Source organism: Prionailurus bengalensis, chromosome X, assembly GCF_016509475.1.
Source record: "Prionailurus bengalensis isolate Pbe53 chromosome X, Fcat_Pben_1.1_paternal_pri, whole genome shotgun sequence".
NCBI classification, from domain to species: domain Eukaryota; kingdom Metazoa; phylum Chordata; class Mammalia; order Carnivora; family Felidae; genus Prionailurus; species Prionailurus bengalensis.
This window is the reverse complement of record NC_057361.1, coordinates 63457004-63482773: the sequence shown is the minus strand read 5'-3', so window position 1 is coordinate 63482773 and position 25770 is coordinate 63457004. Positions and strand designations below refer to the sequence as shown.

General features: G+C 35.9%; 1 protein-coding gene across 11 annotated transcripts in view; it reads left to right on the top strand.

Moving 5' to 3' along the window:
- The window catches only part of ATRX (ATRX chromatin remodeler), a 313439-nt gene that overhangs the window by 271903 nt on the left and 15766 nt on the right, over window positions 1–25770 (top strand). For all 11 annotated transcript variants that reach the window (XM_043570144.1, XM_043570145.1, XM_043570140.1 and 8 more), the window contains 2 exons: window positions 10090–10267; window positions 11585–11779. In XM_043570144.1, coding sequence (XP_043426079.1) covers window positions 10090–10267; window positions 11585–11779 — 373 coding nt within the window. The remainder of the gene's footprint in view (window positions 1–10089; window positions 10268–11584; window positions 11780–25770) is intronic.

Sequence of the window (25770 nt, the reverse complement as noted above, 5' to 3'; positions counted from 1 at the left end):
AAATCTGTTTTTAAAATCTTTTTTTCTTGTCAGTAAGGTTCTATTTCTTGCTTATTTCAAGATTTTTTTTTTATCTTAGTTTCAAAAGTTTGCCAATGATGCTTCTTGGCATGAATTTCTTTGAGTTTGCCCTGTTTGTGGTTCATTCAATTTCTGCATCTGTAGGTTTGTGTTTCTTGCTAAATTTGAGTAATTTTCAGCCGTTATTTCTTCAAATACTATTATAGCCCCTTCTTTTTTTTCTCTCCTTTTAGTACTCCAGTGATAAGAATGGTAGACAATAATGTTAGAGTCCTATAGGTCCCTCAGTCTCCATTTTGTTTTTCTGTGATTTTTCGTTTATTTGTTTGATTTCTATCTGTTGTTTAGATAGGGTCATTTCTATTGCTCTGTTTTCAAAGTTAATTGAATCTCTGTTCTCTACATTCTACTGTTCAGTTTTTTATTGTATTTTTCAGTTCTAAGATTTCCATTTGGTTCTTCTTTATGTCTTATATTTCTTTACTGAGGCAATTTTTTTTTCATTTGTCTCAGGTGTGTTAATAACTCCTTATTGAAGCATATTTAGAAACGTAACAACTTTTTCCATCCTTGTCAGACAATTCTGATATTTATGTCATCTTAGTGTTGGTGTCTGCTGATTGCGTTTTTTCATTGAAGTTGAGATTTTACTGGTTCTTGTTAGGACAAAGATATAATTTAACTGGATATTTGCTTATTATTTCATGAGACTGTGGATCTAAATTTTCTGTTATAGCAGGCCTCTTTTGACACATGTTCAGATGGAAGATGAGAGTGGGAGTTGAGTCTACCGACTACCTTTCTGCCGATACTATCCTGGCTGGGAGGGTTAGGATTGCCTATTTACAACCCCTACCCATGGGCCTCCACTGACACTGCAGGGGTAACTCATTAACTGGGTTGTGGTATAATTCCTGACTCTCCACTATATATCCTTTGATACTACCCTAGTAGAGAGATATAGGGTTTTTCTTGTAACTTCTGGGTGGGGATGGATGTCTGAGTTCCCTTCATGGTCTTTACTGAGACTGCTGGGTTGAGAGGAGGACTGTGTTAACTTAGACTTCTCTGACACCACTCTGGCCATGCCTTGTTACAACTAGGAGAAGGTAGGAGTCTGAACTCCCCACTCAGCCTTTAGTGACAAGGATGGAGGTGCACCGCATTTTTTTTCTGTACTGCTTGACTGCAATTGAATGATTATTGTTTTAAAGTTTTCTGTCTTTCTAGGGTGCCCCTTTTTTTGGTCCTTTGGCTAGAGAGAGCAGGATTTTCTTGGAGACTTTTTTTTTGGCAGTATCCACTGGCATTTCCTGATTGCTGGGTTCTTTAGCCCTCGTTTTGGGAAGAAATCCTATGGAACTTAGTTCCATGTTGTTCCTTAGCACCCAAGGTCCCTAGCCAGTCTTTCTCCTCTTCCTCACTTTTCAGAAACTTCTTATGATTGTTTTATATGTAATGTCTAGGGTCTTTTGCTTTCCTTATTGTAAGGAATAGAGAAGAGTATGTCTACTCCCATCTTTCCAGAGTGGAAGTCCAAAGATTCAACTTTTTAAAGATTGTTGTATCTGTCATTTGTCAAGCATATGTATGTGTTTCTGTTGTGTATATGCCCAGAAGTGAGATTGCTGAGTAAAAGATGCGTGTACATTCAGCTTTAGCTTATATTACCAAGACGTTTTTCCAAAATGGTTGTACCAGTTTGCACTCCGCCCCCCCCCAGTAGCATATAGGCGTTTCAATTGTTCTCTGTCCTCATCATCACTTGACAATGTCTGTTTTTTTTAAAGCTATTGTGATTGATATGTACTGGTAAGACTTGGTAACCTTAAACTGTATTTCCCTGTTAACTAAATCCGTGGTTTGTAGATTTAAATGTGGAAGCTAAAAAGTTTTAGAAGGAAACAGTAAAGAATATTTTCCTGATATTGCATTAAGAAAACTTTCATGAAAAGGACCCACAAAGTACTAACCGTAAAAGGAAATATTGTTGAGTTGAGCTTCATTAAAATTAAGAATTTTTAGTCATCAAAAGAATTTCATGTTAAAAATGAAAAGGCAGGCCACAAAATAGAAGCTATTTTCTCATTTTTAAAGATACTATGGAAAATCACAAAGAAGACAATAAATGCTATTGTTTATAATTTAGTAACCCAGATATAACCATGGTTAGAGTTTCTATGCTTATACAAACATATACTTTTGATTTTGTGTTTGTTACCATTTTTTTTACTAAAATACAATTAACATTACAGTGCTTATGTTAGTTTCAGGTGCAGAATATGATTAAACAATTGTATATATTACTCAGTTCTCATCAAGATAAGCATACTCTTGATCCCCTTTATCTAATTTACCCCTGCCCCCCCCCCACCTCCCCTCTGGCAACCACCAGTTTGTTCTCTATACTGAAGAGTCTGGTTTCTTTCTTCATTTTTTTTCTTAAATTCCACATATGAGTGAAAGCATATGGTATTTGTCTTTGTCTGACTTACCTCACTTAGGATTAAACTCTCAAGGTCCATCCATGTTGTCTCAAGTGATACAGTCTTGTTCTTTTTTAAAGCTGAGTAATATTCCATACCACATCTTTATCCATCCATTCCTTTATCAGTATAGACTTGGGTTGCTTCCATATCTTGGCTATTGTAAATAATGCTGCAGTAAATAAACTTAGGGGTGAATATATCTTTTTGCAATAATGTTTTCTTTTTCTTTTCTTTTTTTTTTTTTTGGTAAATACCCAGTAGTAGAATTATTGCATCATATGTTAATTCTATTTTTAATTTTTTGAGGAGCCTCCATACGTTTTCCACAGTGTCAGTACCAATTTGTATTCCTACCAGTAATGCACAAGGGTTCTTTTTTTCTCTACATCATAACACTTGTTATTTCTTGTGTTTTTGATTTTAGCCATTCTGACAGGTGTGAGATCTCCTTGTGGAGATTTGCATTTCCCTGATGGTTAGTGATGTTGAACATCTTTTTATGTTTGTTGGCCATCTGTATGTCTTCTTTGGAAAAATGTCCACTCAGGTCCTCTGCCCATTTTTAATAGAATTATTTGGAGGTTTTTGGTGTTGCTTTGTAGAAGTTCTTTATATAGTTTGGATATTTACCCCTTGTTGGATATGCCATTTGCAAATATCTGGGAGAAGCTACTCTTAATACATAGATCCAGAAAGGACTCTTACCCAGAATATGCAAAGAATTAATAAAAATTAGTAGGATAGAAGCAACTGGGTGGCCCAGTTGGTTAAGTGTCTGACTTCAGATCAGGTCATGATCTCGCAGTTTGTGAGTTCGAGCCCTGCATCAGGCTCTGTGCTGACAGTTCAGAGCCCGGAACTTGCTTCGGATTCTATGTCTCCCCCTCTCTCTGCCCCTCCCATGCTCATGCTCTGTCTCTCTCTGTCTTTCAGTAATAAATAAACATTAAAAAATTTTTAAACAAAATTAGTAGGATAAACCAGCCAATGCCAAAGGAAAGAACTTCAAAAGGACTTTACAAAAGACAGTATTCATATGGCCAGTAAACATACAAAAAGTGCTCATCTTTAGTAATCATCAGAGAAATACAAGTTAAAAGCATTTTTGAGGAAGATACAAAAGTGTTTCAGTGAAGGGAGGATGGTCTCTTCAACAAATGGTATTGAAACAATTGCATATTCACAGGCTGAAACAAACCTTGACCTAAGCCTCACCCCTATTCAAAAATCAAGCTAAAATGGTTCATAAATTTAAATGTGAAACATTATACTTGTATAAGAAAGCATAGAAGAAAATCTTCAAGGGGTGCCTGGGTAGCTCAGTTGGTTAAGTGCCTGAATCTTGATTTTAGCTCAGGTCTGATCTCATGGTTCATGGGATCAAGCCCTGCATCTGGCTCTGTGCTGACAGCATGGAGCCTGCTTGGGTTCTCTCTACCCCTCTGTCTCTGCCCCTCCCCTACGTTCGTTGTTATTCATTTTCTCTCTCTCTCTCTCAAAAATGAATAAATAAACATTGGGAAAAAGATATTCAGGAACTAAGTTTAAGCAGATAGTTTTTCAGTCATGACACCAAAGGGATATAATCCATTGAAGATAAAAAGTCAATAATTGGATAGTTAAAAACTTTAGGGATGCCTAGATTGCTCCATCGGATAAACATTAAACTTAGTTTTGGCTCAGGTCGATCTTGCAGTTTTGTGGGTTTGAGACCTGCCTTGGGCTCTGTACTGCCAGTGAAGAGCTTGCTTGGGATTCTCTCTCTCTCCCTCCCTCTCTACCCCTCCCCTACTTGTACTGTCTCTGTCTCTCAAATAAATAAACTTAAAAAAATTATAAAAACAATGTGGATGGAACTAGAGTATACTATGCTAAGCGAAATTAGTAAAAGACCAATATATAACTTCACTCATATGTGGAATTTAAGATACAAAGCAGATGAACATAAGGGAAGCAAAAATAATATAAAAACAAGGAGGGGTACAAAACATGAGACTCTTAAATACAGAGAACAAACTAAGGGTTGCTGGAGGGGTTATGGCGGGGGGGAATGGGCTTAATGGACAAGGGGCATTAAGGAAGACACTTGTTGGGGTGCACTGGGTGTTGTAGTAGGGGATGAATCACTGGATTCTACTGAAATCATTATTGCACTATATGCTAACTTGGATGTAAATTAAAAATAAATTTTAAAACAGTTATAAAAAAGTAAAATAAATAAAAACTTTGTGAATGACCCTGTTAAGAAAAGACAGATCACAGACTTGAAGAAAATATTTGCAAATAGCATTTTTTAGTAAGGGCTCGTACTCAGAATATGTAAAGAATCCTTTAAATATAATAGCGAAAAAACAAACATTTTTCAGTTAGAAAATGGGCCAAGGACTTAAACTGACATTCATTTAAGAGGATCAATGCAGCATGGCAAATAAGCACTTGAAAATACATTCATCACTAGCCAATAGGGAAATGTAAACTGAAACTACAACAGGATATCACTTCATATCAGAATGGCTAAAATAAAAAATGGTGACACTGTAAAAGGCTGATTAGGATGCTGAGACCTAGATCTCTCCCACAATGTTGATGAGAATATAAAATGACACAGCCATTCTTCCTTGAAAACAACTTGGGGGGGGGGTGCCTGGGTGGCTTAAGTCAGTTAAGTGACCAGACTCCCGATTTTGGCTCAGGTCATGATCTCACAGGGATGCCTAGATTCTGGGGTTTGAGCCCCGCATCCAGCTCTGCACACATAGAGCAGAGCCTGCTTGGAATTCTCTCTCTCCCTCTTTCTGCCTTTTCCCTGCTTGCTCACCCTCTCTTTCTCTCAAAATAAATAAACCTAAAAATTTTTTAAAAAATAAAAGGAAAACAACTTAGTAGTTGTTTTAAAAAATTAAACAATTAAACATATTCTTACTATACAATCCTGCAATCACTTTTAAAAATTTATGCCAGAGAAATGAAGACTTGTTTTCACATAGAAACCTATACACAAGTGTTCATAGCAACTTTATTTGTAACAGTCAAAAACTGGAAACAACCCAAGTGTCTTATAACATTTGAATGGATAAATTATGTTATATCTATATAATGAAATAGTACTCAATAATAAAAAGGAAGGAACTATTGATATTGATCCAAAGAACTTGGATGGATCTCAAGGGCATTATGCTGAATGAAAAATGCTAATTTCAAAAGGTTACATGCTATATGATTCCTTTCATATGGTGTTCTTTTTATTCTTTTTAATATTTGTTTATTTTTTGAGAAAAAGGGGGGGAGGGGTAGAGAGAGGGAGACAGGATCTGAAGCAGGCTCTGCGTTGACAGTAGAGAGCCCGATATGGGGCTCGAACTCACAAACTGCAAGATCATGACCTGAGCTGAAGTCGGACACTTAACCGACTGAGCCACCCAGGCACACCTCATATGGCATTCTTGATGTAACAAAATTATGGTGGTAGAGAACAGATTAGTGGTTGTCAGGGATTAGGGTTTGTGGGGGAAAAGTATGAATACTAAGGGATAACACAAAAGAGGCTTGTGTTTGTGGTGGTGGAACAGTTCTATATCCTGCTTGTGGAAATGATTGCATGATTCTACATACATGATAAATTTCATAGAGCTGTATACCAAACAAAAAAAGCACATGTAAAAACTGGTGAAATCAAATAAGCTTGCATTCATAGTATTGTACCAACATCAATTTTCTGGTTTTGACAACGTACCATAGTTATGTAAGTTACTACCATTGGAAAGCTGGATGAAGGGTACATGGAAACTCTATACTACTGTTACAAATTCTTGTGATCCTTAAGCTAATTTTTTTGAAGGTTATTAAAAAAAGGCAATGCCATGAGTTGTCAAGGATCTGGAACAGTTAGAACTCTCAAACTGCTGGTGGGAATGTAAATTGGAACGACTTAGCAGAACTATTTGTTCAGCTTTAACAGTGCTGTATACGTACCCTATGACCCAGCAATTCTCTTAGATATATACCTAACAGAAAGGTTTACATGTCTTTACCAAAAACATATCCAGATGGTTTATAGCAGCATTATTCAAATAATAGTTAATATTTTCATGGTGTTTGTATATTTTAATACTGATGTTTAGTGTTAGGAAAATCTTAAAATATCCTGGTTAGCTTATTTCAGTATGAATTTATATACTCCATACTGAATAATATTAACAAATAATTGTAAATTTTTTTTGATCTTTATTTTTGAGAGAGAGTCAACAAGCAGGGAGGGGCAGAGAGAGAGAGACGGAGACACCAAATCCAAAGCAGGCTCCAGGCTCTGAGATGTCTGCACAGAGTCTGACATGGGGCTTGAACCCATGAGTCTTGAGATTAGGACCTGAGCTGAAGTTGGGCACTTAACCGACTGAGCCACTCAGGCACCCCAGTTGCAAAATAATTCTTAATACTACTTGTTCATTTACTTGACTTTATTTTTCTTTTGGACGCAAAATCAAACAATTTTACATTCCCACTTATATGCTTTCAAAAATCAGAATATTTACCATGTAAATAAATACCTCTATTATTGCAAATTAGACTGCATACAATTGTTCATATGTTTTTTTGTCTTGTAATTGCACTCCTTTAGTGCAGTGGCTGGACATTTTTTCATTTTTTTGTATTAGCAGTCTAGCTCAGAACTTGGGATGCATAGCAATTTGATAAAGGTGCTTATTTAAGCCCCTTCAACTCTTCATTACTGGGTACATACCAAAGAGTTTTGAAGTTCTCTACAAGGTTTCCTGTTTTGTGTGTGTGTGTGTGTGTGTGTTTAACCTACATAGTTTATGCCATTCTTGTATGCTTGATCCTTTCACTGGTGCAGAATAGATATAAATAACGAGAATAATTTTGGAGCCCTAGTTGCCAATGATCCCTTAAATATGTCCACTAAGTAAAAAAAAAAAAAAAAAAAAAAAAAAAGCACAGTTTGTTCTCTGTAATGAGTATTATAGATAAGTATAAAGAAGGAAGTAATTATCAGGGTGGCTCAGTAGGTTGAGCGTCCGACTTCGGCTCAGGTCATGATCTTGTGGTCTGTGAGTTCAAGCCCCACGTCGGGCTCTGTGCTGACAGCTCAGAGCCTGGAACCTGCTTCAGATTCTGTGTCTCCGTCTCTCTCTGTCCCTCCCCTGCTCATACTCTGTCTCTCTCTCTGTCAAAAATAAATAAACATTAAAAAAATTAAAAAAAAAAAGAAGTAATTATCACTATTCCATGACCAAAGAGAACTACTGTTAACATTGGATGTATGTATATGTTTTGGTTTCTAGTGCAGTTGAAATTAATAATGTTCTAGATCTTGCTTTTTTCACATAACATAATAAAGATTTAAAAAAAAAATTTTTTTTTTAATTTTTTTTTTTCAACGTTTATTTATTTTTGGGACAGAGAGAGACAGAGCATGAACGGGGGAAGGGCAGAGAGAGAGGGAGACACAGAATCGGAAACAGGCTCCAGGCTCTGAGCCATCAGCCCAGAGCCTGACGCGGGGCTCGAACTCACGGACTGTGAGATCGTGACCTGGCTGAAATCGGACGCTTAACCAACTGCGCCACCCAGGCGCCCCTAAAAAAAAATTTTTAATGTTTTATTTTTGAGAGAGAGAGAGAGAGAGAGAGAGAGAGAGACACCAGAGTATGAGCTGGGGAGGGGCAGAGAGGGAGACGCAGAATCCGAAGCAGGCTCCAGGCTCTGAACTGTCAGCACAGAGCCCAATGTGGGGCTCAAACTCGTGAACTGCGAGATCCTGACCTGAGCTGAAGTCAGACACTCAACCGATTGAGCCACCCATGTGCCCCTAACATAATATAGATTTTTATTGGTAATGTAACTCATGAAATAGCCAGAGTGTAATCTAGTCCTCTATGTTGTACATATTTTTAATCTTCAACCTTATGATCTTATAAATAACAGTGTGAATGAATATATTCCATTTTTGATAACTTCTGTAGCTTGTATTCTTAGACATGTAGTAGCACCAATTCCATATAAAACATGAAGTTAGTACCTGTGTTGACTCTTTCCTGTTTTAAATTTTGAGCTTCTTTGCATTTTAGTTTATAATACTGTATGTAATCAGTATGGCATTTTAGTTACAAATTTCCCTTCATGAAATTATAGAAAGTAAGGCTTGGTATTTAAAGGCATTTTGTGGAGAATTTTGAAAGTTTCTTATATTCCAGGGGTTTTCTCACTCTTAATTAGTTTGGCCAACAGTAAATTATATAGTCATCCGATGGAATATTATTTAGCTACCAAGCCTGATGTTTACCGAGAAACTTGAAGAAATACTCATAATATAAACTATATACACAGATATTATGTATGTGTAAAGCCAAAAATATATGTGATTATAAAAAAGAAACCCTAGGAAATATTCCATGATTTGGAATGGAGGTTGTTTCTGGGGAATGGAACTATTTTTTTTCTTTAAATTTGTTTATATTTATAAATTTGTTTATATATTTATAATTTATAAATGTCGTATAAAATCTTCCTAAAGTTTGTTTATATCAAAATAATATATTTACAAATTTTTAAAAAGTTTTATAAGGCTTGAGATCAAAATCAGTCCCTTAACCAACCCCTTCTTTACACATGATACCTCTCTGCAGGTAACCAGTTTCAACTCTTGGCAATTCTTCTGGTATTTACTTTCATATATCCACATTACAATCTAAGGTGGGAATTTACACACACACACACACACACACACACACACACACACACACTTTTCCTCATTCATTTTCCCAACATATTGTTTTGTAATATTTGCCTAAATGAGTCTGGAAGTATTTGCTTTTTTGTGACTATGTAAATATTCATACATAAACCACTTAAAAAACTGTGATTATTTTTCCCTTTTTAATGCACATATTTATTTTTGTTCAAGTAATTATTTCTTTTTTAACATTTGCTTAGTTTTCTATGAACCTGTCAACTAATTCATTTTCAAATTCTCAGCAATATAAATTCTTGTGTTCCAACACAGAATTTTTTTTAACACATCCTCACATCCTTCTTGGAGCAGTCTGTTTTCTTGATTCTGTTTTAGCTACTGCAGTATTTTGCATCTGTCTAACTTCTCTCCCTGTGTTCATTACACTATATTTATTATAATTGCTTATCACTCATTCCTACTACACTTAGTTCCTTGGACACTGTCCTTCATTTTGATGTACTTAGTGCTTGCTCATAACAGTACCGAACACAATAGGACTTTTGAGTTATATATACATGGATTTTCTACATTTACTCAGAATCTACAAATGCTTTGAATACATAATTTCCATATTTATCTTTAACGTGATTTCCATATTTATCTTTATTCCTATGAGACTATTTGATTTTCTAGCAATAAGATTCATCTTGCATGTATAAATCATCAGCCTGACTCCTTAGACATGTCTTTATTTTTTTCAGTAAGTGAGAAATGAATTCTTTGAACTTCTAATTGTTCAAAAAACTGCTTTAGGATTAAAAAGTCATTTCATAATATCTGTGAAGTGCTTATTACTAAAGTATTTATTCATGTTTTTATTTTCAGAGGACGATTGTTTATCATTTCCACCAAAGCAGGATCTCTTGGAATTAATCTGGTAGCTGCTAATAGAGTGATTATATTTGATGCTTCTTGGAATCCATCTTATGACATTCAGAGTATATTCAGAGTTTATCGCTTTGGACAAACTAAACCTGTGTATGTATATAGGTTCTTAGCTCAGGTAGGTTTGTAATTTATAGTTTCTTTTTCATAGTGAAAGGTTGGGTGAAACATAATATTTTTGGAGTGCCAAACATATATGCATTATGAAGAGGCAAATGAAATTGAGAACATCAATCCTATACTATATATAATGCAGCAGAACTCAATTTTGGCCTCTCATGATTTTCTGTTTTGTAGTTCATCCATGTCTATAATGTCACCTTTCTCAGTTTGAGATGGATTTGCATGGGTAAACTGATTTAGAATTTTCTTGCTTGTTTAGGAAAGTTAAAAATTTATAGTTCTTTTACTTAGCATACATAGAAAAGCAAATAAGTAAATCTAATTTACTTATAGATGTAAAGGTCAAATAATTATTGTTTTTAGTGGCCACCAGATACTCTCTTAATTTGAAAATATGGGTAAATAGGAAGAAAAAGTTAACTTACAATAATAATGAGTCATTACAAAGAATAATACTTTCTAGGAAAGAATATTAACATTATTTCCTTTATAAACTCAGATATTAAAAAACAGAAACTGAAATTTAAGAAAAATAAGTAAAATTAAAGAAGTACAAGGTGATACAGATTTATGGAATCAAGCAAGTTGCCTTTTAACTGGTACATCTGTTTTGGGAACAGATGCTGTTCTCTCCACCTGCCTCCAGATCTGGGCTTCTGAACCAGAGACTGGGTTTTATTGGTAGATTGATCCTTGCTCATTTGATCTTCTCTAGTACATAATATTATTAATTGGCAGACTACACTATCACCCCTTTCCTATCCTTGAACTAAAAGCTCTTTTACATTCTAGTTTAAAATGCTATATATGTAATAGATGTGGCGTTTTAGTTATTAATTTTCTGTCCTGAAATTATGGAAAGTAAGACTTGATAGAAAGGCAGTGTGTAGTGATTGAGAGCTTATTATATTCCATTGAGAAGGAATTAAGCTACTCTCTTGTATTATTTTATAACCCTCTAAAATCTTATTTCATGTACTTCTTTATTTCTGTGTTCTGTTTACCCTGGTGTTTAACTGCACTTCTACTTCAACCAAGTACAGATATATATAAAGCAAAACATGAATGTGTATTGGTCAGATAATACAGAATGATTATCAATAATGTAGTTTTCTTTTTTGTCAAGGTAAACTACAGTGAACAGATGAAATCTCTCATGAATTAAGCATTATTGCTAATAAAACTTGCTTTGTGGCAGTATATTATTATGAAGTTTTGCTCTTTTGTATTAACCAATAATTATATTTCTCCTTGATTAAGTTTCATGTGTACAGAAGTTGCTTATTTGTATATTGTTCCTTCTTTTTACAAGGGAACCATGGAAGATAAGATTTATGATCGTCAAGTAACTAAGCAGTCACTATCTTTTCGAGTTGTTGATCAGCAGCAGGTCGAGCGTCATTTTACCATGAATGAGCTTACTGAACTTTATACTTTTGAGCCAGATTTATTAGATGACCCTAATTCTGAAAAAAAGAAGAAGAGAGATACTCCTATGCTGCCAAAGGTAAACATCTTTAGATTATTAGCTTAAAAAAAAAAAAAGCCCACCATGGACTAAAGGTATTTTACTACTACTATGAAAGTTAGTCATTTGAATAAGGCTAGATTTCAGAATTTTCCAAAGAGAATAAAATTGTATTTAAATGAGAGGGTGCTTGGTCAGTTCTCTACATAACACCACAAAAAGATCGTGTAATCTGAAATACATATTTAATGCCAAATAAAAAGTTCAGCTCTGTAAAAAAAAAAAAGTTACGGAGTAGAAACCTTAAAGGAAACAGTATGTTGCTCTTTTAATAATCTCCAGTAGAGGGCATACATAATTTTAATATTTCTATATGAAATTTAATGGTCTTTTCTTTAACATTTATTGCTGTCATATAGCGGTTAAGAATCAGCAAATAAAGGTATATCTTACTTGATATTTTTCACTGTCATCAAGTAAGACTTTCACACTTGGATACTTAGAGGTAATCTTGCCAAGCCCTCTTATTTTATATAAGTGGAGAAAGCTAGGGTCAGAGATATTCAGTGACTTGCTCATAGTTTCCAGCTATTAAGTGGCAGAATCAGGAGTAGTATCTACATCTGTCTTCTGGTCCATTGTTCTTGGATTTAAAAAAAGACATTATTGGGGCGCCTGGGTGGCGCAGTCGGTTAAGCGTCCGACTTCAGCCAGGTCACGATCTCGCGGTCCGGGAGTTCGAGCCCCGCGTCAGGCTCTGGGCTGATGGCTCAGAGCCTGGAGCCTGTTTCCGATTCTGTGTCTCCCTCTCTCTCTGCCCCTCCCCCGTTCATGCTCTGTCTCTCTCTGTCCCAAAAATAAATAAACGTTGAAAAAAAAAAAAATTTAAAAAAAAAAAAAAGACATTATTTAGATCAATATAGAAACGTATTATAATGGTAGATATCATTTTGACCCTTTTGAGTGTAAGACAAAGCCATATGTTCTCTGATATAAAGTGATCTAAATATATTTAAACCTATTCTAGTTCATCTAAAAAGCTGTTTTAGGGGGTGTTGTTGGGGGGTTGCTTTTCCTGTTGTCTTGGTTTCAGATTCAAGCACTTAATGTTCCCTGTAGCTGTTAAGAGAATTGGGAAAGCAGCTACCAGGTTATGGTATCACTCTACCAAAGTCACTTTAGTCATTTGTGTATGTGTTACCTCATAAGTATCTTAGCTTTTCATACAGTTGGACACATTTAATGAAGGCAAAAGATAATAGTAATAAATAACTCTCTAATGCTAACATCAGTGATTTCTCCAGTTAACTTTTAATGTACATGTCAATTCTTAAGTAACATGAACATTAAGCATTTGTAAATTTTTTTAAAATGTCTTTTGTCTTTAAATACTTTGTTGTTCTAATCAGTGAACTACTCTTCCATTTAAAGTTCTCTGGTGGGGGCGCCTGGGTGGCGCAGTCGGTTAAGCGTCCGACTTCAGCCAGGTCACGATCTCGTGGTCCATGAGTTCGAGCCCCGCGTCGGGCTCTGGGCTGATGGCTCAGAGCCTGGAGCCTGTTTCCAATTCTGTGTCTCCCTCTCTCTCTGCCCCTCCCCCGTTCATGCTCTGTCTCTCTCTGTCCTAAAAATAAATAAACGTTGAAAAAAAAAATTTTTTTAAATAAAAAAAAATAAAAAAAAAATAAAGTTCTCTGGTGGGGTGCCTGGGTGGCTCAGTTGGTTGAGCGTCCAACTCTTGGTTTCAGCTCACGTCGTGATCTCACTGTTTGTGGGTTTGAGTCCCGCATCAGGTTCTGTGCTGACTGCATGGAGCCTGCTTGGGATCCTCTGTCCCTCTCTATCTGCCCCTTGCCCACTTGCTGGCACGCTCTCTCTCTCAAATAAATACACTCTTAAAAAGTCACTGGTAGAACATTTATGAAAGAGTTTTTGTGACAGTGTCCATCAAATCTCTTTGATAATGGCATAAGGCCACATGGGGGTTTGAATCTAACATTTTTTAAGTTAACATTTAAAATACTTCATTAAAGAGTATTATTTCATTTTCATGTTATGAAATATTAAATTGATAGTGATTTGGCTTTCTAAATTATGTTATTATAGAACATCAGTAGAATTCTTAAATAGTCTTTGGAAAATTTTATGCACTCATATTTTTTTGTATATCTTTAAAAACAGACAAACACAGGGGCACCTGGGTGGCTCAGTCAGTTACACGTCCAACTTCAGCTCAGGTCATGATCTCATGGTTCGTGAGTTTGAGCCCCATGTCAGGCTCTGTGCTAACAGCTCGGAGCCTGGAACCTGCTTTGGATTCTGTGTCTTCCTCTCTCTCTGCCCCTTTCCCACTCCTTCTCTGTCTCTCAAAAAGAAATAAATGTTAAAAGCACAAACACAGGGGCGCCTGGGTGGCTCAGTCGGTTAGGCGTCCGACTTCGGCTCAGGTCATGATCTCACGGTCCATGAGTTCGAGCCCCACGTCAGGCTCTGTGCTGACTGCTCAGAGCCTGGAGCCTGTTTCAGATTCTGTGTCTCCCTCTCCCTCTGCCCCTCCCCTGTTCACACTCTGTCTCTCTCTGTCTCAAAAATAAATAAACGTTAAAAAAAAATTAAAAAAAAAACACAAACACAAATGGCATCGTACCATATATCCTCTTCTGCAACTTGTTCTTTTCACCTAAGATGTTTCTTGACTATCTTTCTATATTGGTATATATACCTCTACTTTTTAAAAGTCAGCTGCATAGTGTTCACTTGCCTTGATTTGTTTAACTCTTGTGTCCCCAACAGCTTTCTTATTAGTTATTTAATTCTGTATGGCAAGAAGTATTCTTTTAAGGACTTGCATGTATGTTTATAATTTTAAAGATAGTGAAGTTTCCCTTTTCAATTTGAGAATGATTTTTGTCTGATTAGCATCGTTCTTAAAATTACACTTTAAGCTTCAGCTTTTATAAGAAGTGCATCATGGTTAGTAATATTTCTGATAGGAAGCAAACATTCCACTTTGAAAGGGAGTAATTGCTTTGAAGTTATTCGTTATGTGGTAAATTTCTGATTATGGGAATATTTGTTTAATTTGATAAACATTTGGGGCACCTGGGTGGCTCAGTTGGTTAAGCCTCTGACTTCAGCTCAGGTCATGATCTCACAGTCCGTGAGTTCGAGCCCTGCATCGGGCTCTGTGCTGATAGCTCAGAGCCTGGAGCCTGCTTCAGATTCTGTTTCTCTCTCTCTGTCTGCCCCTCCCCTGCTCATGCTCTGTCTCTCTCTGTCTCAAAAATAAATAAAAACATTAAAAAAATTTAATTTGACAAACATTTATTGATTATTAGCTGATTTTGAGGTGTACTGTGAGGGTATACCAAGACCAGCAAGATATCGTCTGTACTTTAAAGAAGATTTAAAAAATCCTGCAGGAAAGGAATGCTATTTAATTGTTGTAAGATGTCTGAAAAGAAACCATCTGTTTTATAACTTGGTACTCTGAGTTGTTGAAAGTATCATGCTTTTTCATTTATAGACTTTACTTACTGTATTTTCCTTTTTTAAAAAAATGCTTATTTTTGAGAGAGAGAGAGAGTGAGTGAGTGTTGTGGAGGGGCAGAGAGAGAGGGAGACACAGAATCTGGAGCAGGCTCCAGGCTCTGAGCTGTCAGCACAGAGCCCAATGTCGAACTTGAACCCACAAGCCATGAGATCATGACCTGAAGTCAGACACTTAACCAACTAAGCCACCCAGGTGCCCCCTGTATTTTGCTTTTGATGGTATAACCCTTTGCCCAAGAACAAAAAGGAAAAAGAATATGGACTCTCCCACAACTCTTCCCAAAAGGAAAATAACAGTTAACTTTTACTGATTTCTTACTGGGTTTCATACTGTGTGCTAAACAGTTTGTTCAGATTATCTTCTTTAATCCAGCAGCAATTGAAAAGCCAATAATGCTGTTTTCATTTTGGATGGGGAAATTAAGGTTTGGAGAGGTTATGTAACTTATTGAAGTTTACACACGTAATTAGTAGCGAAGCTGGTCTTCCAAGTATGCCCAACTTGAAAGCATGGAGTCTTAATCATTATATACTTTACTGCCCCCCATTAGAAATTAGAATGTTAAGTCCAAGTACATGAAACAGGGCAGAGGACCTAGGATTCCTAAAATCAGATGGCATTTAGAATGCTTTTGTTTTGTTTTATTTTATTTTATTTTATTTTATTTTATTTTATTTTATTTTAAATAACGCTGGATTTTAAAATATAGAATTCTTGGGGAGCCTTGGTGGCTCAGTCGGTTAAGCATCCAACTTCAGCCCAGGTCATGATCTTGCAGTTTGTGAGTTCGTCCCCACGTCAGACTCTGTGCTGACAGTTCAGAGCCTGGAGCTGCTTTGGATTCTGTGTCTCCCTCTATCTCTCTGCCCCTTCTCTGCTCATGCTCTGTGTCTCTCTTTCAGAAATAAAAACATTAACAAATAAAAGAAAATGTAGAATTCTTTCACAGTTAATACCATTGTGTAATGTAACTATTGAGATTGTATAATATAGCGTTTAGCTCATGGCTTGTGAAGTTGTAAATTCCTCAAATTTATAGAAAGCTTTAAAGTTTAACTTTTCTCATACATATTCATTATTTTAGGAGATGGAAGTTTAGGGAGAATGTGACTACCCAAGGGTACATGACCAGTGTTAAGAGCTAGAACTTGAGGGGCGCCTGGGTGGCTCAGTCGGTTAAGCGTCCGACTTCGGCTCAGGTCATGATCTCGCGGTCCTTGCGGTCCGTGAGTTCGAGCCCCGTGTCGGGCTCTGTGCTGACAGCTCAGAGCCTGGAGCCTGTTTCGGATTCTGTGTCTCCCCCTCTCTCTGACCCTCCCCCATTCATACTCTGTCTCTCTCTGTCTCAAAAATAAATAAACGTTAAAAAAAATTAAAAAAAAAAAGAGCTAGAACTTGAACTTAGCAGCTTTCAAATTGCATATTCCAAGGAGCTTCCAGTAGAGTAGCATAGGTGCTCCAGTGCCACCATGTGGCTGAGTAGGGGAAGGCTAGACAGGCAGGCAGCACTCCAAACCCCACATCTCATTTCAGTCAGAGTCTCTCTCCTTTTATCTCTTTTATGCATTTGGGCTGCAACATAAGATTTCATTTAAAGGGAGGATATTGATGGGGCGCCTGGGTGGCTCAGTCGGTTAAGCGTCCAACTTCAGCTCAGGTCGTGATCTCATGGTCCGTGAGGGCTCTATGCTGAGAGCTCAGAGCCTGGAGTCTGCTTCGGATTCTGTGTCTCCCTCTCTCTCTGCCCTTCTGCCCCTCATGCTCTTTCTCTCTCCCTCAAAAAATAAACATTAAAAAATATATATTTAAAAAGGGAGGATGTTGGTACCTTTTTTCCCCCTATGCTCTGCTTTTTATTCCTGTAACTTACTCAGAGGTTAGGGCTTTTTAAAAAAAGTTTTAAAAACAGTGTACTGTATATACTATAATGCCTTTCTAACTATCACAGTAACTAAGAACTGTCAGGGATCTAAAAGGAAATAGGATATTGTATGAGATTTACCTGAAGAAGGTGAAAACCCACTTGTGGAGAGAAAATTAGCATGCCTTAAGAAAAAAGAATGAAGTGCTGATGTGACTAGTACTGAATGTGTTTTCCATATAGTATATATGGTTAAAAAATGGAGGATAGAGCATTCAGGTACAGTTTTGGTGGAAAAACGTCAGACTGGCCAATAAAAGATGGTTAGTATTTAGTTGGTTTAGGAAAGAATGAGGTTTGAATGTAGGATGCAACAATTTGGACAAAGGGGAAGATAATGATTTATGTACCAGATTCAAGGTATGATGAAGACATTGGCGAGGTGAATAGTTGAAATTGGATGTGTGAGGTGTGGGTAATGTGGGGCCAGCTAATAGAGAGCCATGAAAGGTAAATAGAGGGATTTGTATATAAAATAGTATTTACTACATAAGTTCATGAATGGATCTGTTGTATGATGAATGTGAGCTTTTGGAATATTAATCTGGTAGTAAAATGCAGGATGAGGATGCATACATAATAGGGTGATAAAGGGCACCTGAACAGCTTGGTTGGTTAAATGACTCTTGATTTCTGCTCAGGTCATGTTCTCCCTGCTTGGGATTCTCTCTCTCCTCTCTCCCTGCCCCTTCCCCCCACTCACATGAATTCTTTCTTTCCCAAAATAAATAAATAAACTTAAAAAAATAGGGTGATGATTATGGAGTGAATCAAGCACTTCAAGAAAATAAATGGGAGAACTCAATAACTGGTGATAGACTGTAGCTTTTACTTAGTAGGCAGTGAAAAAAATTTACCTAAATAATGAAGTTTATTTATTCATTCATTCATTAAAAACTTTTCAGGTACCTGCAAAGTAACTATCATTATGCTGGTTACTAAGAATACATTGGTAAACAAGACTAGGTTCCTGCTCCTAAGGAGTTTGTAGTCTAATCAGTGTACTATAAGCAAGTAAATATAATAAAAATTATGGGTCCTATGATACAAATCTGTATAGGCATCAAGGAAGGAATATTCAGGTCTTTCTTGGAAAAGTTGAGGTGAGGAGTTGACATTAGGAAGACTTGAACTGATGTTGAAAATAGAAGTGGGTAGCTGTTTGCATTGCTATGAGGGTAAAAGGTGAAGGCACCTCAGGAGGAGCAGAAAAAAGAAACATGCAGCAAAAAGCATGGCAAGTTTTGCGAGCCTAAAGTAGTTAAAAATGTATAATAGAGTAAAAGGAGATGGTGGTAGAGTAAGGGAGGTAAGGCATGGGGAAGAGGTAAGAGAAAAGACTGGAGAGACAGATGGGAATCAGATCATAGAAGTTAGAGTTTGGACATTGTGTTACAGGCTGTTGTATCTATTATAATGATTTTAAGAAAACAACCAATGCTGAATTTTCATTTTCGAAAAAAATCACTTTGGGTATCAGTATACATGATGGATTGGAGAAAGGAAAGTAGATGTAAAGGTACTTGTTAGGATGCTATATTAATAGCACTTAAGATCCAGATGAGAGAGGTAATGCAGGCCTGAAGTAAAGTGGTAGCAGTGAGGGTAGAGAAGTAGCAAGCACAGTGTAGGTACTCAGTAAATGTTAAATTTGCTCCCTGGGCTTATATTTAGAATTTCACTTAACTCTGCCCATTACTGTTTGGTTTTGATTTCCTTTAACAAGAATTTGAAAATTGGTCCTCTCTGAAATAGGTATAAGTAGGTGATTTTCTTGGTATTTGAACCTGCTCTTATTAAAGACATTTCAAAGTTGGTTCCTATTATTATAGTACAGTTGCAAACACCTTCCTTTGTTACGTATAATGTTCAAGATGAAAGCCTGCTAAAAATGAAAGTTTATTTTCACTTTACTTGGTATATGATTATTATATTTTTTTCTGCTTTATCACTTCCTCTTTAATTATTATATAATTCCTCTCCATGCGTTTCTGTTTTTTGTTTACATTTTTTTACTTCTCTACTTTTTAATTAGTATCTCAGACTTAATTTATTAGCCATTTGACTTTTTGTCTTTTATCTTTGCAGCTCTTTAAAGGCAAGAACTATATCCTTTGTTTCTTTTCGTCCTTCACTATTTCCTTTTTCACTTCTTCACTATTCTATTCATCCATAGTAAATAAAATAACTGGCACTTTTGTATGGCCTTTTTTGAAATATATCATTGATAAGCAGTGTTAGACTTACTGTTGCAAATAGTAAAATTGAAATGAAGAGTGAGTCATCCATCACAGCAGGTGTGTGAAAGGAAGAGAATTGGAGCTTTAATTTGTGTCTTCAGTTTTTGTACTGAATCAGCTTAGTCAGCTCTGTTCTCCATTCCACCCATGAATTATATTGTGTTAAATCCCCTCATTGATTTCTGGCTGTTGTTGGTGCTGCTTTTCTTTTTTTGAAATACAACAGTCTCATAGTCTCATGAACCCATTTTTAAATATATTGATTTTAAATATATTGATTTTAGAATCATGTCTACAGAGTGGCAGTGCATCTCTTTAGTTGTTCAGGGTAATAGTGTTTTTCAGCCATTTTGAAACTTCCAACATGATCTAAACTTACCGTTTAACATAAGTTTGTAGTGATAAAGATTTGTTGACTGATTCTTAACTATTTATTTTTTAACTATTAACGTAATAACTCACTTCTGTTAATGTTTATGTAGATTATGTTAGGGAAAGTATCTTTTCTGGTAGTAAACTTCTGAATTACACAGATATCAGAGATGAAAATCTTGGTCAAGTTCATATTTCTTAATATGCTTAAGTGAGTATATAGCCTAAGCTCTGTACCCTTTCTTAAGAAAACAAAAGTCAGTAAAACTGGTATAAAAGTTCTTTTGTATTTCCCTTTTCTAGCACTGTACTACCTATGTCTTTTTAAAGGTGTACTGAGTGTCAGTAATTCCAGAGAGAACAAAATGGAGATTTAAACTAACTTATCCAAAGTGAAGTTTTAGGTTTGCTTCCTCCACCCTGATCTTGTGTACAATTTTCTCCCTTTGTCTTTAGTCTTTTATTAAAGTTTTAATATCTCAGAGCATAGTTTACTGAACAGAGATGTTATTATGCAGTTTTGTTGACCAGCAGTGGTTATATAAGGTTTAACCTTACTTAGTCTTATTTAACATTAGAGAGAAATATACTCAGTAAAATAATTTGATGTGAAGTATAAAATAGTTAATCAACCTTTGTAGGGAATTTCATACATTTATTTTTAAGAATAAAAGTTCAGAAGGACCAATTTAATTGTAGGGCAGGTGTCAGTAACCTATAGCATATTAACCACATGGGGGCACATGAGCCCAATTTTTGTTGACATGTACTTATAAGGAGCCATGCTCATAATTGAAGCATATATGAAGTTTGATGTCATTATTTCTACTTCTCTGCCTCTTTTATCACAAGCTATATATTTATTATTTAATAAAGAAAGTTCTAGTATTGTTTCTATAATTGTATTCACTGGCATAAGAATGATTATTCATCTCAATAAGAATAGGCCACTAGAAATCATAATGTACTCTAAGATCTAAGAGTCTCATGCTCTACTAACTGAGCTAGCTGGGCAGTTATTCATAATGTACTCTAGAGAAATTGTTTTAATTTTACAATTTCTTTGTAGATTATAAAAGTCTCCCATTCAGTGTTTACTGGGATGGATGATACCAAGTAAAAAGAGCAAATGGTTTAAGCCTGTTCCTTTTTCCACATCACCTGCCAACCACCCTTTTTAGGATGTAATCATAGGCATGCCATGTAGGCTTTGCAAGCCTCACTTTCCTCAAGAACATAAGAAGATAGTAGTACCTATCTTACAGAGGAGATAATCCACTGCCTAGCACTTAGTAAGCGCTCAAATGTTAGCTGCTATTTTTGTTTTCATAACTGTTGTTAATATTGCCATTATATTTGGTTAATTTTTCTGATACCAGTACAAACATAATGTTTTAGAATTTCAGAGGAATCATGAAGTCCTGATCCTTAGGAGATTAAGCTTGACATATGACAGATCAGTAGAGGACTAAAAACATTTAGGGGCCAAAGGCAGTAATCTCAGCTAGACTTCAGAAGAGACAGGTATTTGAGGCTTGAATTCTTGTAGAGATCAATTATAATCAAGACTGAATAATACTAGATATTGATAATCACCTTTAATGATGTTAGCATGCATTTGACTATGAACTACTACCCTTAATTCAAAGATTTTTTTTCATAAATAATGTATACAACTTTAGAAGTTATCTATGTTATAGCCAGCTGATACCTCTGTAGTAAGTTTTTAAAATGAAGAGGTGCTTCTAGTGTTCCTCCACAAACTATAAAATAAATACTTGTTAATAGACTGATCATGCTCTATCTAAAAGTGCTGTTTTGTGTCTTATATTGATTATATCACCTTATAATGCAAGAACAATTATTAAATAGCCAAGGTTACCAAGTATTTTAGGGAAACCATTTGGGTTTAAAGGGACTTTAGTGCCAGTGATGCCCCTAAGTAGCAGCCTCCCTAACCCTGGCAAGATGTCTTACAAATCACTGCTAATGGAAATATCAATATCTTTAAGGCTACCTCACTGGCAGAGTTGGGTGTGGAATGCAAGATTCCATTGGGGAGGATGTGGGGTAGACTTTAGGAAGTGTCTCCTTTTGAATCACTAGAAATATCTGCTACTCAAGATCATGGAAATTCTGAAATTTAAAATACCAGGTTTGTATTTAGTAAATGTTCACTGATTAAATGAATTAAGTAGCAGGAACTGTTTTGGCTTTGTAGACAAAAGATGCCTGTGCTCTGTAGATTAGAAGCTTCCTACTACTGGCCTGTGAGGGTAGGGATTGTGTCAGGGAATCTTCATCACTATATTCCTATAATACTTAGCACATAGTAAGTATTCATTAAAAACGTGACAAGTGAACAAATGAATTTTTGTCCTAAGATTGCAAGCTGACTGTCAAAAAGCAATGGTTGACATACCTTTAAAATAGCAGTTTTTCGGGGTGCCTGGGTGGCTCAGTCGGTTAATCATCCTGGCTTCGGCTTAGGTCATGATCTCATAGTCCATGAATTTGAGCCCCGCGTCAGGCTCTGTGCTGAGAGCTCGGAGCCTGGAGCCTCCTTTGGATTCTGTGTCTCCCTCTCTCTGTTCATGCTCTGTCTTTCTCTGTCTCAAAAATAAATAAGTATTTAAAAATTTTTAAATTAAAAACAATAGCAGTTTTTCAAACAGAGAGGGAGTCAAACCATAAGAGACTTTTAAATACAGAGAACAAACTGAGGGTTGGTGGTGGGGGGCAGGGGAGAGGGGAAAATGGGTGATGGTCATTGATGAGGGCACTTGGTGGGATGAGCACTGGGTTTTGTATGTAGGTGATGAATCATGAGAATCTACCCCCGAAGCCAAGATACAACCATATACGTTGTATGTTAGCTAACTTGACAATAAATTATATTTAAAAAATAAATAGCAGTTTTTCTTGTGTGTAGTTCTTGAGCTAGCATCTGAATAGCATCAGAATCACCTGGTGGCTTGATAAAACTGCATATTCTTGGCTTCATCTAAGACCTACTGAATCAATTTCTGGGAGTGGGCCTTGGGAATCTGTATTTTTTTTTAATTTTCTTTTTAATGTTTATTTATTATTGAGAGACAGAGAAACAGAGCATGAGCATAGGAGGGTCAGAGAGAGGGAGAGACACAGAATCTGAAGCAGGCTCTAGGCTCCAAGCCGCCAGCACAGAGCCTGATGCAGGGCTCGAACTCACAAACTGCGAGATCACAACCTGAGCTGAAGTCGAACACTCAACTGACTGAGCCACCCAGGTGCCCTGGAATCTGTATTTTTAACAAGGTCCATCACTGTTGTGGGGTAGAAGGTATATAGTAGCATGATTTGTCTTCATAGTTATTATCAGCTAAACCTTTGAATTAGGAATAATAAGCAGGAGCTAACACTTATATTTTTTAATGCCAGTCACTGTACTAAGGTCTTTATTACTATTGAGTCATTTAATTCTTATAGGTACCTTACAAAGCTGGCACAATTTATTTCTGTCTTACAGATGATGAAATTATAACAGAGAGGTGATGGCACCTGCATTTGATAATGGTAACTGCAGACACCATACACTTTAACCACTACACTCTACTGTGCTGACATTAATATGTTACATGATTAAACTTGTAGAATTAGACTGAGGCACTCTTCTTTGATATGACTTCACACTCCTTTTTTTTCATTTCCAACTTTCTTTTTCATTGAGATATAATTGACATATAATAGTTCCAGGTGTACAACATAATGATTCAGTATACATATGTATATATTGCTAAATGATCACCACAATAAGTCTATAGTTAACATCCATCACCACACATAGTTACACATTTTGTTCTTGTAATAAGAACTTTAAAGACCAACTCTTTTAGCAACTTTCAGATATACAGTACAGTATTAACTATAGTTGCCATGCTGTACATTACATCACCGAAACTTACTCATCTTACCTTTTGGCAAATGTCTTCCCATTTCACATATACCCTCAGCTCCTGGAACCACCACTCTACTCTGTTTCTATGAATTCAGCTTTTTAGATTTTACAAATAAGTGAGATCATAGGTATTAGTCCTTCTCAGTCTTACTTCACTTAGCATAATGCCCTCAAGGTCCCTCCATGTATTGCATTGACAGGATTTCCTTATTTTTATGGCCACATAATATTCCATTGTGTATATGTACCACATTTTAATTATCTATTCATCTATCAGTGGATACTTAGGTTGTTTCCATGCCTTAGCTATTATAAATAATGCTGTGACCAAGGTGGGGGTTCAGGTATCTTGGTATTTTCCTTTCCTTCTGATAAATATCCAGAAGTGAAATTGCTAGATCATATGGTAGTTTTATTTGTAATTTTTTGTGGAACCTCCATGTTCTGTTCCATAGTAGTTGTACCAATTTGCATTCCCACCATCATTCCACAAGCATTCCCTTTTCTTCATATCCTTATACTTCTTGATCAGTTCTATGAGTTTATGAAAAAGCATTTTCAGTGTTAATCAAGGTGTGTAATATTGGAGAGTATAGATTTCATCCTTCAGTTACTGCAAAATCCTAGGTTGGTAAAGCTGAGCCTATTCCTCCTTAACTATCTTGGATGCTGAACTTATTTACCTCTAGCCCTGAGTCAGCACAGCATAGTCGTTGAGAATAGGAGCCCTTGGGAAAGACCACCTGGATTTGAATCTTAACCTTTGTCAAGTTATTTGACTTCCCTGTGCCTCAGTTTCTTGATCTATAATTCTGAGATATTTATATCCATTATTCAAAAATCTCATCTTCATTTTCATCTTCTTCTGAGATTGCTATTAGTAAATGCCTACCGTTCTGCTTTAGCTTCCATATCTTACCATATATATGTATACCTGTATACATATACATATGGGTATATATATATACCTATATATTTTCTATTTCGCTATCTTTTCCTACTGACTCCTTGAAGGGCGCCTCATTCTGATATCCTAACTCACTAGGTTATATATATATATATATATATATATATATATATATATATGGTATATATACCTATATATGTGTATGTGTGTATATATATATATATATATCTACAAATATGTGTACCTTCTATCTACATATATATGTATATGTATATATTCCTCTTCTGCTTTTTATACTATCCATTGAGTTATTATTTTATTTCAGTGATTATTTTTTATCCCTAATATTTCATTTTGGCTCTTTTTAGATAGGTTTTGTTTGAATATCCTATTGGCAATACCTTTCCTTAAGTATACTTTCATGCTTATTTTGAATTATTGGTACATTTTTTCAATAACTCTGCTTCAGATGGCATATGATGTCAGTTTGTTGTCACTCCAGGGGTGGTGTGTGTGTGTGCGCGCGCGTGCGCGCACGTGCACCTGCATGCACCAGTAAGTTCCTGGAATTCATGTTTCGTTTTCCTTTCTGCAGTTTCTGTGGGTTAATTGTGGTGGGAATGAGCCAGCGGCCCATGCTGATTCATTATCTTAGAAAATTTCATCAGTTACATAGTGATGATAATAGTATGTACTTCATAGAATTGTTATGAAAATTAGATATTCCACGTGAGGTTCTTAGAACAGTGTTAGTATGCAATTATGCATTCAGTTTGGCTTTAAAAAAATCTATAAAGAGGTGACTTGGATTCAGATCCCAGCTTTAGAAAACTGTTTTGGTATGCTAAAATATAGAGTAAAAAGGATAATAAAGGGTAAAAAGGATAATGACCCATTTTTCAGACTTTGGGCTGTCCCAGAATTCTGTCACATTGTCTAGTGTTTTCTGTCTCCATTATTGCAAAGTAAATTTAAAAAAAATGTTCCTTTTAATTTTTTTCCTATTTTGAAAATTTTCAAACCAGAAAAATATAATGGATACTCATACCCATCACCTAGATTTAGTCATTGTTAATATTTTACCACTATTGCCTCCTCTA